Source organism: Poecilia latipinna, unplaced genomic scaffold (genome assembly GCF_001443285.1).
Source record: "Poecilia latipinna isolate Pla-1442-1.1 unplaced genomic scaffold, P_latipinna-1.0 Scaffold1249, whole genome shotgun sequence".
Classification (NCBI taxonomy): domain Eukaryota; kingdom Metazoa; phylum Chordata; class Actinopteri; order Cyprinodontiformes; family Poeciliidae; genus Poecilia; species Poecilia latipinna.
Genome location: NW_015113865.1, coordinates 212,795 through 230,223, shown reverse-complemented (window position 1 = coordinate 230,223; position 17,429 = coordinate 212,795). Strand labels below are relative to the sequence as shown.

Genomic DNA, 17,429 nt, shown 5'->3' with positions numbered 1-17,429 from the left:
GTTGCAGTTCTTTTCTTGTTCATTTTAATCCTTGGTTTGTCATTTAGCGGACTTTCTTTGATACACTTACCATTTTTCCTCATAACAGAAAAAAAAAAAAAAAAAGGTCAATCATGTCGGTAAAGTCAGTGCCAGAAAAGTAATCTCGTGATATTGCAGACATTACAATAACCACATAACATTTTATCCTTTATTGTAGAGGTTTACGTTTACCCTCCAAATATCATATCCAATATACATCAAGTGAAAAGTTCCATAAGTCTACTACAGTGCCATTTAGTGTTGACGTAAAGCCGAGATATAGAGAACAGGGAGGGGAATGTGCGCAGCACTTTGGAAACAGGCACAGCCAACATGCAGTCAACTACTGCAAAGTGCCAAACGCGGGACAGACTGGCTTCAGAAGACAACCACTCCTCCTCTGTACGACACCAAACCTCCCCTGTCTTTGCGGCGCGCTTTCTCTCATCCCAACCGATAATGTAAGACTCAGTTAGAAAGATCTGTCAGATGTTGACTCGAGCCGTCGCTTTTCACGTTCGCAATTCCGTTTTCAACACTGTCAGACAGCTTACGGTCAGACTCCAGCTGGTCATCTGCGAGGATACCTGGTGTGAGATGCGGCAATGTCCCGAGGAATATGCCCACGCGTCAACTCTTTTGACTCCGTCAGGATTTTGGCGTTGGTCATTTTCGCAGTGAACGCAATCGAGGCGGATAAGCATACCTGTTATGAAGTGAGAGCCGCTTTCCAGCAGCGATACATCGGACCGCTTCACCTGGTGCCGGAGAAACCATACAAAGGTAAGTCTGGTGGAGAAAAAAAAAAAAAAAAAAACCCTTCCGCGGGAGCACGTGTAAGCATCATTTAGTAAGTGGCATGGCATGCTGTTTTTATTTTATATTTTTTTTATTTACGTATTTAAGCAAATATATCCAAACACCTATAGGTTAGATTAGAGTTTTGTTTTCTTAATGTCATATGTATATATGCAGGGGTCAAAAGTGCACATGAGAGCATATGGGAGTGGAGAGGGGAGCACCAAGACAACAGATATGGATTGGTCATATTGGATGTTTTAAATGACTGGGACTGTCTCATATTGTGATTTCCTCAGGTCAGGGCATGCAGACAAATCAGTGAAAAATATTGAACAATTTGTTTTTAACATTTTTGTTAACTTTAACATTTAACAAAATGTCATCATACATATGTCATCATATATATGACTTGGTTAACGCATAATATATGATGACATATATATGACATCATAGGACTTGGTTAACATATAATATATGATGACATGTATATGACATCATATATGCCGTATATGATGACTTACGGCAACTTATGATGACATATTATTTATATGTCATCATAAGTTGATGATTTATGATTTCATCAACTTAGAAATCATATGCTGTTACTCTGAAGCCAGAGCTACTTTACTCCTTGATCATTTGTCACTTATCCGTGGCGCTGAGACAACCTTTTCAAGTAACAGCTTGATTATTGGAATTCGGATTATACAAATGTTCTAATCTGTGTTGTCAAAGAGGTCATGATAATAACTGATTAAACAGGATATATGACTTGGTTAATGCATTTGGGTAAATCAAACTTGCAAATGCTAGGACACAGGTTTCCCTGTGGTGGTGCTTCGTTGACATCCTCCTGTTTTATTTTGTTTCTTACGCATAAGGGGAAAGGTCTTCCACAACTTCAAGTCAAACGAAACAAAAATTATGACAATAAAGATTAAGAAGTTGATCAGACTGCATCACAGCAAACTGAAACATTGCTAAGAAGCCGATGGTTGAGATTTTCTTTTTTACAACTGTGATTGTAAAGAAATCACAGTTCATACCCATTCTGCACTTTTGCTAGCATTATTCTAAGAGGCTTTTGTTTTGATTGTTATTGCATCAATAAAACCCAAAACCTTGTTTATTAAGGTTTTGTGGGATGGAACTTCTTTCAGCAAATCAAACAAAAGGAAGCTTTGTGAGGCTTCACATGGTTTTCAATGTATTTTATTAAGCAGAATTCCATTTAGGGAAGTTTTGGCTTTGGCATAACAATGGCAATGTCGGTTGACAAACACTCTGCAAGTCAAACATGTTATAACACTCTGTGTTATCTTTGGTTTGAGATTTAACATGTTCTTTTAATTTTTTTGCATGTTCATATTACCAGTAAATGTAATCATGATATATTCATCCGTCCAGCTACTCATCCCTTATCTATAGCAGCTTATCCTTGCAGGGTTGCAGGTGGGCTGGTGCCCATCTCCAGTGGTCATCATACTGTACATAATGACATATTGGTATATGTCATCATATGACCCAGGCCGGTATTTAAACCTAGGACCTTCTTACTGCAGGACAATAACTCTAACAACTATGCAGTCCACGATATATTCACTTAATTCATAAAATTCATAAGAGATAAGAAATAATATATCTAGAGAAGAAAGAAACCCACAAAAGCCATACAAAACCACCTGCATGTTTAGGGAAGACGTTTTCTTAATCAAAGTCACAACATGAAAATGCACAGGGTTTACAACAAGTTTCGAGATATGATTGCTATTAATAAAGGTTTCTTAATCTTCTGACATGTTACCCAATATAACATTTCAGATTTTGGCTAATTTTCTGATGCTACAGTTTATCCTCTTGTTATTATGAAGACTCCACATAAGAACACACAATGGGAGCTCTGCAGTCCATTAGTTTGAGGCTGAATAGAACATGTTCAAAAAGGATTACTGGGAATTATGTCTTGGTTTGGTACTAATCAGGGACTACAAGTGTGGATTGTTAATTAGGAAATAATAGAGAATATTGCACTGCCATAGTATTTTGCACTTACCTCATTGTATCCATCCATCCATTAATCCATCCATCCCCACAGCGACACTACCAAGTTCATTCTAAATTGTCCCAAGGTGTCACTTTGTTGTAGGATATATACTGAGTTGACATGTACTGTAATTTGAGCTTTTGACACATTGATCAGTAATAGTATTAGTAAAATAACAAACTTGTTACTGTCACAAGTGCAACCCAAACCAGATTTCTTCCCCTAATATGCTTCATATCTGACTGGCACTGTGAACAGTCCATTTTCAATCTTTTCACCTACCAAAAAAAGCTAAATAAATAAATAAATAAATAAATAAATAAATCTGATTTGTACCACTTCCATGTAGTACAAAATTGGATACCTAGCTGATCGTTTTTAAAAAAAATCTCCAGTCAAAAAGCTTATGGCACATTTTATCCAGATGTAAACAATGGCTAAAGCAAGAAATGCTGACATTTTGAATCAGTGGAAAGACAACAAGATATATTTAAATTAGTTTTTGGGGTGACAGTTTCATGCACTGCTCAACAACTTTAAATTCGATTCATAGACGGCATCATCCTCTATTGCTCCTGTAAACTGTGGGCCGCGGTGTGATGTCTATGATCTTTGTTCTTCACTTCCTGTTTACTAATTGGGGTATTTTACATAAAATTTAATATTTAGTTCAATATTTTACCTACCGAACATTTTCAGCAGAATAATTTGAGGCAATATCCAGGTATAAATTACAGAGCTACTGCCCTTCCAGTGTTGATGATTTTTCTACACTACTTTGCCATAAAAATCACTCTGTAAGCAGATGTTCCCAATTGAACACTGCATTCTTATAGGAACAACTTATGTTTGACTTTTACTCTTTGTATTACAACTACTATTCAGTGCAGTTCCCAAGTACCCTATTTTCCAGACTATAAGCCGCTTCTTTTTTCCTAAGCTTTGAACCATGCGGCTTATAGTCCGGTGCGGATTTTATGTGAAACCACTAGGGGGCTCTTTAGCAGGAAGTGAATCAAATGGAAGTCAAAATTGGAAATTAAAGAAGAAAGCGCCCATTAAAACGGAATTAGGTTTTAACAGGGAATTGAAATTTGAGAATGTTGTTGATCAGTTAAATAGCATTGAGGGGAAAAATAAGATTTTTTGTTTTTTTTTTAAATAATACTGGGATCATGAAAATTTGAGGTATAGATATTAGGATCCAATAGATGGCAGTAGTGCAACAATAATGGATGCAAGCTGCCTTTGAAATCTAAAGAAGAAACAGAAGAAGAAGAAGAAGAAGAAGAAGAAGAAGAAGAAGAAGAAGAAGAAGAAGAAAGCGCCTATTTTCATTTAGCACATGCTAGTAGCAGACATGAAGGAGTTACAGTTACCGTTCGCAAACTACCGTAATCAGTTCAGTTAAATCTAAACTTGGCACCTTTTTATTTTTCAACCGTAATAAATGTGATATTTAATTGACCTGTTATGCCTCAAATTTTGGGTGTCCGCCCCCCTCAGCTGCTGCTGCATCGTTGTGGAAAACCTGGAGCGGAAGAGATATCTGCGACTTATAGTCCGGAAAATACGGTAATAGATCATAGTAAGCCACACTCCTGTCTCTAAACATTAAATATATTCTGGCAAATGTTTTTCTGCATCCATAGTCAACATTTCAGATCCTATAGACACCATTTTTTCCAAGGATAATTTAACCCTTGTGCGTGCGAGGACTGAGGCAAACGTAGAGGACTGTGGAAAATGATACAAGTTTTACGTGTGTGGGGTCGGTTGGATCCCATTTCTGGACACAAGTGTTAAGCAGTTTTCTCATTATTGTGAAAAACTGTTTTCTTAAGTTTGGTCTTAAGAAAACAATTTTTGTCATATTTAGATTTTCATTTTAATTTGGAATGAAATAACACCCATTGTCATTTTATCATGTTAGGGGGCTGGCTATTTAAGGCCCAAGGCAGTTGCATAACTTTGCTTATCAGATACTGTCACTCTGCCAGTGACAATCACTAAATTGAAGTCAACTCGTCAGAGTCATGCACCTTTCCTTCAGTCTTGATGTAGCTATATTGGTAAGATTTTTTTACTCGTGTTTGTTTTTTTTTTTTTAGAAAATCCATTGGCTACACATTCAGATTCTAGATCAACTGCTGAGACTGTGTGGAAACTAGGAATTTATCAGCACTGGACCTTTATGTAAAAATGTGAGACCCAAGTTTTTTAATTATGTTTGCTCTTCAAATGAAAAGGAAAAGATTTTTGTTTTAAAGTTAATTAAATTTAGAATAATTATGCATTACAACTGGTAATCCTGAGGTCATTTTTTTTAATGGTGGTTGTATTTAAGGATATGGTTTATTTTGGAGTAGCGCTCTACTTGATAAAGACTGAGTTTACTGCAGCAGTTGTTTAACCTGCATGTTGGTTTCAGGTCAAGTGTCACCCAGCATGAGTCTAAATGCTGTAACTGGAAGAAGAGTAATAGATAGCGGAGTGGGAAACATAGTTTGAGGTGCATCTAAACCACTTGATATGTTTGTTTTATGTAGCGTTACCATTGGCAACAGAGTATGTCATTTCCATTACCCGGTGCAGTTGTAGTTATAAAGACAAACTTTAGCCTGCAGCTACCATCTGTGAAGGACACGTCTACTCGCTCCTCTTGAAACTAAAGATGGCGACTATATCATGAAGTCATTAAAGAATAGCATTGGCTGACCAGTGAAACATCATTCAAACTCTATGAGACACTTTCAAGTTCACTGATTAGGAAAAGTGGATGACACAGTTAGCAACTTTCAACATGGACATTCCAGAACTTTATACAAAACTTTTCTGACCCTACTTGTCACCTTCTGACAGATAAGTTGCAGCCTTTGGAGCTTGAAAATTTCAAAACCAACTCTTGTCATTGTCTTGTCAATGAACAATGGTGTTAGTTTCCCCAGTATTCTCTCTTGCATTAAAGACTGTTGTGATAATAATTGAAGAACTTTCGCAATTTGAAGAGTCATGCCGGTCATGCTTCCCCATGAATTTGCAGTCAGAATCGGAGAGGAACAGCTCCTCTTTGCCAAAAAAAAAAAAAAAAAAAAAAAAGTCATTACTGAAAAAAATTAGTCTGCCATTGATTAGATTTAGGAACTATATATTTATATATAATATATAACGTATGTGGTGTGTACATATCTATATATACATATATATTACTTCTGTTGTTAAACTGTGTTGTTGTAGGTCCATGTACATATTGGAGACTAGAGTGATCAAAGGGGGGGGAAAACACTACCTGGCGATTAAGCTTTCTAAATTTGAATTATATCTTTAAAGCTCAAAGATGTGAAACTGATGCTTAGAATGGGAGATTTAGCATGTGTAAGAATTATGTGTACATAATGATGCAACTTTTCTTCGGTCCTCACATCGTATGCCAACAAAAGCAACTCCTGAAATGTGAAGAGGCCAGGCTTCAGCCTTCCTCACAGTGTGATGTTTGCCTTAGGATACAGTGCTGCGCTTTATGTGCTGTGAACAGATTTCTTACAAAGTAGCAGGAGTGTGTCACCCAGCGTTTGGAGGATCCAGTTTCAAATGAACTGCATTCTTGCACCACACTTATGTCTTTGTTTGGCAGTCTTTTCTTCAAAATGAAAATGCAAAAAAATATTTTATCAACAATTGCCATAGAAGGAAGATGAAAAGTGGTATAATTGGATGCTGTTGCTTTAAATGTTGATTGGTATTTGGGTTACTTACAATCTTTGGAGTTAAACTAAAACCTAAACGGCTATGTTTATGGGATAATTTAAGATATTTTTCATATGTAAAATATATAAACTCGTTTTGATGAGACAAAACCTAAATCAACTACATAATAAAGAAATAAAAATGTATTATCTGTTCCAGAGGTATAAGGAGTAAAACAATGTTGGTTTTTTTGCTTGCTTGTCTTCTCACCTTCAACAATCTGTGTTTTTCATCTCATATTACCATTTATAGAGACAAAAGACTTACTTCAATACAAGAGTAAAATAATACCTGTGTAATTAACAAAACAAAAGGATGTTGGTCTCCTAACAGTTGATGAATTGGAAAACAGTATGTTACAATGTGTTTTCATGTCCTTAAACATTTAGAGCTCTCAAACTTTGACATCATCTTTGATTAACTAGATGAGTCGTTTTACTTGCCCTCTCTCAATTTCTCAGCTGTCATTTAGAGTTTAAATCTAGGGATTTAAAAAAAAAAAATTCTCAGGGATAATTTTGAGTTTTTTAAGGACAAAATTCAAGACTACATTGTCCTCTAAAATCACATAAACCACATTATTGAATTGAGAAGTGCATTTAAGTGCCTAACACAACCAAATACTTAGCAAAGTCAGTTGACTAATCTTAGCTAATCTATCAGTTTGGTTTTATTCATCATATGTTATTTTCTTCATATAGTCATTGTATATACATCATATATACATGGTGCATAATTTTGTGCTCAGCAGATTTTTTATGCCCCTGGCTGTTCAGAGGAATAGGTTTTTCTTTTAGTGTATGCTTGCTATTAAATCATATAGAAATGTCTACATAGAAAGATTAATGTTCATCCACCAACACAAAGAACACCGTAGGGCCTTTAGGGCATTTCTAAGTCAACATATATTGTTAAATGGGTCGTAACAGATACTATAAGTAATAGTAATGCCCTTCCAGTAAATTGCTGCTTCAGCAGGTCTGAGTCTATTTGCCCACTAACCTTACATCTATCTTTATGATCTGTATTTCCAACTTCTGGCCTCTGATGTGGCTTTGGACTCCATGCCAATCACTAAATGCAGTTCCAGCTCTGGTTCTGGGAAAGCCAAACATTCTGACTTTGTTTCAAGGTAGTCCAAAACTTCAGGTATGTGGCAAAGACCGCTTTGAGATGTGCTTTCATTCAACCCGGTCTGTAGTAAGCCCAGCAGATCTTTACAGTGTAAATATCCTCCATGTTCAAAGGGTACAGAGTTCTTGAGGCAGAGGAAGGCAAACCAAGTTAACTGCGTACTTTTTAACAAAGTTATTCTTGTTCTTGGAAAAATGGCACTGCATATAAATAAACAGTAGCCTTTAACACTCTGATGTTCACTTATATTTCTCAAATATAAGTGAATATTGGTTGAAGTTTAATTACTGGGGTTCTGATGTTCACTTATATTTCCCAAATATAAGTGAACATCAGAGTGGAATATCCATACCTAATTTGAAAGATTGAAACAACATATAAATATCGTTTGATCTGCACAATGCTACCCTATGTAATATACCTCATATCTTGAATGTAGACAGTCAGAATACATTGCAAACTGCTCCGTAACAAAGATCATCTTGAACGAGTGCAAAAATAAACATTTTGTGGTATACAAATGTACTTACCTTCCAAAGCTGATTCATATGATTCATCACTAACAATAAAAACACATATTCATATGCTTCAATTGTTTGGCATATCATTATTAGCATGCAAGTTACAGGAATTGTGCAGTGGTTGAGCTTCTCTATACTGAGTTTTTGACAAGACCATTGACCATTTACTCCAAAGGCATTAGTCACCTGAAAACAATTAAATGAGTTTCAGAACTGGCATCTCATCTGGACTGTGTTAAAGTTTTGCCAAGCAGCATAAGGAGAGTGTACATAGGGCACTAATTACACATAGTAAAGGGCATTAGATTTAGTTTTACTCCCTGGGAAATGGGAAAGAAAAAGATGTAATGTAACAACTTGAAAAAAAATAATGATCCCATTACACATTAAATATGTGGTTGGATAAAAAGTGATTGGCAAAAATCACATTTTGACATGTTATAATTAATAGCTTCAATATATTTTATTAAAATGTTATATGATAGACCAGCAGGAAGTAAAACATACTGATTATTTGTGAATTCCATGCTTTCTTTTCTTAGGGAATATTTTTTTGAACATGTTGTGCCTCTGACTACCAACTGACTGTTATTTAAACAGATTAAACAACAGATTAGTTGTTCAAGAAATCATTTGCATACCAAATGAGTTTATTATTATTTAATGACTTCCACAGTCACGTGATCAAAGTCTAATATAGGACCTTTGGAATGTGTTAGAACAGGAGAGTTTGGAAGCAACAAATCTGGCACAACAGCATGTTGTAGTCATGTTAATATAGACCAAAATTTCTGAGGAACCTTTTTAACACTATATCTTATGAAGAATTAAAGCTTTTCTTAAAGCAACCTGGTTTTAATGTAAATCCCATGCGTCTGGTGAGTGTAGGTGTTAAAAAGATACTGATAAAAGGAGCCAATAAGCTACTGGCCTGATTTTATGGAAGAAACTGAGTCATCTTTCTAATGAATATAGACATTTTATTTAATATTTCTATTTAGAACAACACCTGGCTTATATATCACTTATTTAATGCAATTATATGTGTAGGACAAACAAAGAGTCAAGGCTAGGATCAATCCGAGAGAGTGAGCTCAGGAACAGAAGGAGTGGAAACTGGAGAAAAGAGACAATGATCAAGCTTTAAGCTTAAGCTTTTGTACTTACTACAGACACTACAGAACCTTACAATTCAATCACTATAATAACTGTTCTTTGGTTAAAATTTATACTCTTTTTCAGACTGCTTATTAACTTATATAAATCAAGGGGATAAAGATTGTGTCATAAGGTAGATTAAGAATAAACTGATTTTATCAGTACAAATTAATTATTCTAACATGTCCACAAATAAAACAAGTTCATTGCTTTTTGCCATGACAGTGCAGAAATCTGGCAGGCAGAGCATTAGGCAACAGACAAGTGTCAAAATAAAAAGCAGACCCCTACAGAGATAGAGATAATGAGCTAACAGCCGGAGGACAGCCAGTCATGACTTCATTCATCTGGCTCTGGGATGGAAACAAATGCAGTCTCTCTGGGTAATTAAAAGACACCCAGGCCTCACAAGGATATGCCCGGCAAATGGGTGAAAGAGAGATTCAGAATGTAACCCTATTGTGTTTCATGGAGGGATTTGACCATTGAAGCGCTGGTCTTGTGGTCTGGCCTAACACCATGCTTTAGGCTCTGATTACAACATCTGCCTAGAGCCATCCTTGTCCAGCCTTTCCCCATGTAAAATGAGTTATCTGAGTGATGTAAGACTTTTGCATAATACATTTTGATTTAATTTATGTGTTCCCAAGTCACTTTCTCACTTCAGCAATGGCATAAGGCAGCTGATACAGTTGAGGGTGGACGAAGTCTCATCTGATGTGAACTTTGTGTTAGTTCATATTGGTTGAAGTTTAATTACTGGGGTGATATTGTTATTGTACAATGCTTTTTTGCAGCCTATTAAACCAAGTGATCATGTTTATCATTAAATATCCACTTATGATCATATATAGTTTGAAAAAAATGGGTATCCATGTATTTGTTTTATCTCCTTTAAATCTATCATTAAGTGCATGTGCATACCTCAGTATATGAAACAACCATGTGTGCCTTCGTATCACATTGAGGCAAGATCATATATTTAGCTCAGACAGTATTTATAGCTGTTAAACATGGATGAAATACTTGGTCTACTTTCTCACCATGACATGGTGCCGCTTCTGTCTTTCAGAGGAGTTATGACTTGTCTGTGCACATAGCCAGGAACTTTAGATACACTGTAACATATTTCCTTCAGTGTATGATCATAAACTGACATATGCAGAGTCGGAAATATGTTTTATTAACTACAGCCACTGCACAATTTCAATGAACTCCTGTATTTATTTGCTTACCCTCCCACCATATAAATAATCCATGGTTTTAATTAAAACAACAAAGAAAAAAAAACTGATTACTGCTGGATTTGTTGTTTCCCCAGATGCTGATCTGCAGATATGTAAGCACCAAGGTCCATCTTGCTGCACCAAGAAGATGGAGGAATGTTACCAGGCTGCGGTGAAAAGAGAAACCCTCCAAAAAATTGAGTCCTACACCTATGAGCTGGAAAATATGCTGTCTAGTCAGTTAGATACCTTCCAGGGTAAGTGATCAAATGATTGTGTCAGGCAAAGGTTGAAGGGGTCTACACTCTAAAAAGTGTTTTTGGCTGTAGTTCATTTTATGGACTTATCTACATAAATGTTACTTAATTTGTTTGGTTTAGTGATGACACATTACTTTTGTGTGTTCAACTAACTTAAAAGTTACAAATCTAACTAACATAAATTAACTTAGAGGACCTTTTTACTGTGACTTTACTTGAAACAATTGAGTTCAACACCAAGTTTCATATCCTATGTCTGACCAATTCAATTTATTATGTTCACCCAACTCAATTCATTAAGTTTATCCAACTCAATTTACAAAGTTTTTAATGAATAACTTAATTCATTAAGTGTGTTTAACATTACAAATTTAAGTCACTCTCACTAAAGTCATTTATTTTTGTCTAACAAATAATTCAAATCTCTTTGACTAAATTCAATATAAAGTCAGCTCAAACTTTTAAGTTGTTCCAAACTATCAAACAGAAATATTCAAAATTACATTGTCACTCACATTGTACTTAAAATCCGGATAGAGCTTAAATTATTTTAAACATATGTTTTAACATGTTATTTTAGTTTTTCAAAGATCCTGTTTACTGAAAAAAGGAAGTAGTTTATCCATCTTAATTTATTAAGTTGATTTAACTTAATAAATAAGAGGGAAAGACATGCAACAAAGGTCATCAGGCTGGAATCGAATCTGTGACGGCCACGTTGGAGACACCTTACGTCAAACGGCGGATACGAAACCAGCATTGAACTTAATTGTTTCAAAATATACTTTTTAGATTATCCTCTAAAAAGTGCATTTTTAGAGTACACTTCTTGGAGTGCACTCTCAAGTGATTCCATAGCTGTACAGTGACAAATATGTTGCATTTGCAATGGTAAAAGCTGTCATTTACTGCTCTTATTGTGCAGAGGTGCTGACTGACGTGTTGCACGTGTGCGACAACGCTGTGGCCAAAGTGTGCAATATAGTGATGTGACGTTCATGAATGAGCCGATTCTTCTGGATGGCTAACAGAAGGAATAAAGTAGAACAAGATCATGCAAAGTGCAAAACAAATCGAAAACTCAAGCATGACCAAACTGAAAGAAGTAAGAAATCTAACCAAGAAAACAACAAAAGCAGAAATCCACAAGCGGAAGGGATATGACATTTGGCTATTTTGTTCCTCATAATTAGGAACAATTATGATTATTTATAGTCATTCATTGCGAAACTAGGCCCTTTTATGGCACAACAATGGCTTGAGTGACTATTTGTGGTTTGAAACAAAACAATGCCAATTTCAACTGGAGAGTGCTGAAATTAGATGCCATTTTGGTCCCAGATCTGAGCTTAGAGTGTGAACTGAACAATGAATAAGATTTGGAGACAATATTTTAGTGACTTTGAGAAGGTGTGGAACAACTAGAGGATAGAATAACACAGACACAGCACATCCAATGTCGAGCTGTTGAAGGAGGGGTTTGATACTGCAAATATGGCTATGGCAGTCAAGTGTTATGCCCATAGCACAGTTGAACTCTTTAAACCCATACACTGGCCAGTTGGATGGATTAGCATGCCCTTAAATGCATCTGATGTCAGGTGATTCAGGCCAGGCAACACGCCAACCAACTTTAATTACGTTGATGGTGTTGTCTACAGCTGCACAGCCAAGAAATGAAATCAGGAACAGTGCAGAGAAATACGCGCACACACAGGCACACACAACACAATGTAATTGTCTAGTAATCTGTCTGAGTTCAAACTGAAAAATTAACATGAAATCAGTATGAAATAAAGTCTTAAAGAGCTCACTATTTTCATTTAACTGGCTCTGTGGTTGGAAATAACACAGATACAAAAGAGGAGTGGACTTGCCAAAATCAAACTGCCATTACTTCATGCAGCATGATCCACTTGCTACTTCACATTCCTCCCAAGGCACTCAGACAGCGCAGAGACTGTCCTTAGAAGGCCTTGAAAAGGAAGAACTAGTGACGTCATTATTTTTAACACCATCACACCCTGGTTTCTATTGTTGCTCCTTTATGATTTTCCGTTTTTGACTATTCTGGAAATGTGAAACGGCTGATCATCGTTGTCCAGACTGGCTCAGACATGATGTAAGATGGGAAGGATCTTATTTATGATAAAACAGACAAGTAGCAGATACACTCTTCAAACCCACTTATGGTTCTTGTTGAAACAGCTGTAAGAGGGAGAATTATATCTCCAGTACTCTAAACACCTGAAAACTATGTGTGAAATAGATGGATTCATTAAAGAGCTGATATCCACCCCTGCAAGATTTATAATATATATCCAAGGTTCATGGTACATCAAACATTAACACAATTAGTCAAACCGATATCTGTTCTTTTTTGAGTGGGTGGACTGATTGTGCAACACACAATTCATCTGACTTTACTGCGAATTTTCTCTTGTCCATGAAAGGTCAAAATCATGTATGCAGGCTCAAATATATACATACACTATATGGAGGAACTTTTCTGCCATAATCCAAGAGCACACATTTTCAGTCTGAAGGCAGGATTTCATGTCTTTTGTTCTCACAATGTTTAATACTTTTGCTTACATTTTTAATTTGAAAGCAGGACTTCATGTCTTCTCAAAACTTGCAATGATTTTACTCAAAACTTCTCGCGCTCAGACTTAGTCTCTGCTCGGAGTGAACCTTCGCTTGCAAAACTCTCTGTTTCATGGTGGAATTTTTCTGCCATAATCCAAGAGCACTTCAAATCTGAAAGCAGGATTTCATGTCTTTTGCTCTCAAACCTTTCAATACTTTTGCTTACATTTTCATTTTGAAAGCAGGACTTCATATCTTTCTTCTCAAAACTTGTAATGCTTGTGCTGAAAATGTGTACAAGCATTTTCAGTACAAAATCGATATCAGCTGCAGCGTCTTCAGCAGACAAACTGAACGCTGCCAGGAGTATGTCTGTCTTGTTCAAATCAGAAGATTCACTGAGATCTGAAACATTTAGAACATTATTTTAAAGACACAAGAAAACTCAAACCTCAAATTACCAAATGAAATAAAGATATCAGTAATTATTATTTCAACAAAGTTCTGTGAATTTCCGTTTTAGTACAGTCAACATAAAAAAAGGCAACCCAGACTGACTTTCTCCAGAGCAGGTGTTAAAATTAGTTTATCAACCTCCACTGTGTTAAAGCAACCACTTATTAACAATCACAAAAATAACAACAGTCCTGCAAAAGTAACACTGAGATGGACCGAATATGTTTTTAATGTAATCTCTTGCTCTTTTGGCTTGCGGAGCTGTCAGTGAGATGGCACAACAACGGGTGAGGAGAAACATGAAACATGAAAAACATGCAAGCAGTTTTGAGTAGATGTGCACATTTTTACAGTTTTTTTTTTTTTTTTTGTACTTTGTTGTGCTGAAACTGAAAGTTCAATAAACAGCAAAATTGAACTAATTACCTCTTTTGTCAGCATATGTCACAATAATCACAATAAAGATTGGTCATCAAATGAGAGAAATTATTCCAGGAAGTATTTCAACTATGGCTCCTTCGGTGACAACTGCATGAAATTAAATTCATTATAAAATATAAAAGAAAAATTTGTGTGGCGCTCAAGAAAGTAATGCTACCTCAAACAAACCACTCAGACTATCAATGTTGGTGTCTTTTTACCCAGTTTTAATGGTTTAAAAGGTAATTTAAATGCTGACCATGTCCATCCCTTAATGACCACAGTGCACCCATTATGGCTTCTTCCAGCAGGATAATGCTGGCAACCAATTTTTTGAACATGTCAGTGAACTCGCCATAATCCTTTGGCCCCCACAGTCACCATATCTCAATCCAGTCGCACAACTTTGGGATGTAGTGGAACGGGGGGATTTCCATCATGAATTTTCAGCGCTTATGACTTGCTATGATGTCAATGTTTTCCAAAACCTCTGAATAATGTTCAAGACTCTTCGGGGAATCTACGCTACGGGGCACTAAATCAGTTCTGAAGACAAAAAGGGGACAACCCACTGCTAGCAAGGTATACCTAATAAAGTGAACAAATTACTTCAGAGTGTTTGGGCTTGTGGGATGCCAACATAAATTGTTGTTTGATCCATTGTTTCTGAATGCTCATTCAGAAACAATGGAAAAACCTGTGCTTGTGAAAGCTACGCATGTCAGAGAAGTTTGTTTGTATGTAGCCTAAAAGCATATTTGATGGAAATTATTTTTCTTTCTTAATTTAAGCTGTCACAATCATCTTAGGTGGCCCAGATAACACAACTTCCATAAGGGCACCTGTCCCATTAATGAACAAGTGGGAATTTCCAAGCATATGTTTGTTTTACTTGTCATGTTTGCATTCCAAACTATGCCTGTATGCATTTGTAAGCAGAAGACATAGTAACTCACTTTGTTGCTGCACACTGTCTTCATTGTTTCATCAAATTCAGCACCTTTTATCTTAATTACAATCTTTTTTTGTCTAAAAGAGTTCCTGCTCATCTTAGGCGATTCTTTCCCCCTGTCTTCTCACATTTTTGTGCTCTCACTTCATGTTTCTGTCTTCTTTTTTTTCTTTGCAGATGTTTTGACTGACAGGGTTATTGCTCTAGAGACTGATGCTTGGACACAGGATGATATTTCTCTGCACCATGAGCTCATTCTCAAATTAGGGAGGATATCCGGAATCTATCCCTACACGTCTTATTTAATCATCCTGGGTGGAGGGGAAATGTGTTTATGTAGTTAACAGTAGAGCCAGTATATTGCATATTTTGTGTGGATGTTTGTGCTGTTACTGTGCCTATAGAAATCTCTTGAGAAGTTTTGATTAAAAACGACAGCATTGTTTCCCCTGAATTTGAAAAACTTTGTCTCTTTAGAGAATAAAAGAAAATATCAAGGGAATGAAGGAGGGGAGAAGAAAAACCTAACATCTTCCGAAAGGCATGAAGTTTCTTTAAACTGAATTTCTTGCTTGTGTTTTTCGACGAGCACCTGTTGCCGCTTTATTAATATGAGAATCATGAAAGAGTCCAGAAAGTAAGAAGACAAATACTAGATAAAGACTAAAAGGAAGGCTTTGTAAAAGCATCCATATGCGGTGCATGAACACTTGACTATAATGTTTGCCTATTGGTGCTACATGTTTTCCAATGTTGAATTGGAAGCAGCCAATTCAACATTCAACAAAACACCCCTTGTTTGCGACAAATTTCCATTTCACATGTCACTTAATATAGCACTAAAGCATTGTTACTAAAGACAAAGACTACGATGTACCTCACAAGTGCTCAGTTTGATTGACACCACCAAACTGCCATGCCTCCAGAAAAACAACCCAATATCAGGAAACACTCAGATGTGGGACTGGAAAAATCCTTTGCAGCTGTGTCGTGAAACATGCTCCCCTCTAACGTCAACAGCAAACAAAGTACACCTTCTTCTCACAGGAGAGTGGCAAATCCTCACTGATTGCGCGCTCCAAAAATGCTATACAATCTTCATTGATTGCACAATCTCGTGATAAAAATGCATTTTGGACCGTTACTCTGATGATTCCCTGAGCAACGGTTCATGTTCCCCATGTCAAATCCCACCGTGTCCTTTTCCAATTATTGATGTGTCTTTAATTTGCAATGGAAAATATGTTCCCCAAAAGACTGAAGGAATTTAAATCAAAATTAAAAAAAAAAAAAAAAAACTAAACTAAATACTTAAAATATTTCTAATAAGCAGGGTAATGTAAGTTTTATTACATTTTCCCACAGTAATAGAGTTGTCAAACCAAATTTGGACGGGGTATACCTTATGTTAATGGGTAGAAAAATGTCTCAATGTTTATTCATAATATGATTTTCCACTAAAATCTGCACTCTTAAAGGTTTGCATTCTTTGAAGATCCACTATCTGAGCACAAAGATCCTGGGTTGTCAAAGTTGTATTTTCCCAGCTTGTTTTCTCTACTCAATGGATTTCAGCCTGTCTGGAGTTTGTCTAACTTGCCGCTGGGAATTTACTGCGCTGCCTTTAATTGTTCTGGTATGTCTGTTTTTACTGTGTTCTGTCTGACTCAACTTCCCTTACGGTTCAACGACAAATCCCAAAAGCCATTCGATGTTTGTCTGAAAGTTCCAATCAACAACTTTATTAAACTCTGGTAGATAATCACCTAAACATCAGTGAATTTTGATATTAGAAATGTGCAAGTTGAGAAAAAGCAGACAGTAGTAGAGGGGTGGGGAAATGCTGCATTTGACCCAAATAAAGTTATCCTTTGAGGAAAAAGGAAGTGTTATTGAAATGTATTTTGAGGTAAAAGAAGAGCAGAACTACATGTAGATGTATTTTAAGGAGTGCTGGAGTGCTTGTGCAATATCAACGTATGTTTGGAATGCATGATTTTGATGCAAAAGTAACAAAGAATATTAAAGTTTCTGAATTATGAGTCATACTGTTGGTTCAGTCCACATTGGGCTGCGATTGACTCACCTCCTCCCATCTCT

At 36.2% G+C, this 17,429-nt stretch overlaps 1 protein-coding gene across 2 annotated transcripts in view; it reads left to right on the top strand.

The window, feature by feature from the left end:
* The first annotated feature begins 342 nt into the window (after positions 1–342).
* The window catches only part of LOC106960976 (glypican-5-like), a 99,183-nt gene continuing 82,096 nt past the window's right edge, over positions 343–17,429 (top strand). For both annotated transcript variants that reach the window (XM_015054399.1, XM_015054398.1), the window contains exons 1-2: positions 343–804; positions 10,748–10,909. In XM_015054399.1, the coding sequence (XP_014909885.1) occupies positions 627–804; positions 10,748–10,909 (340 nt within the window). In that variant the 5' untranslated portion in view covers positions 343–626. The remainder of the gene's footprint in view (positions 805–10,747; positions 10,910–17,429) is intronic.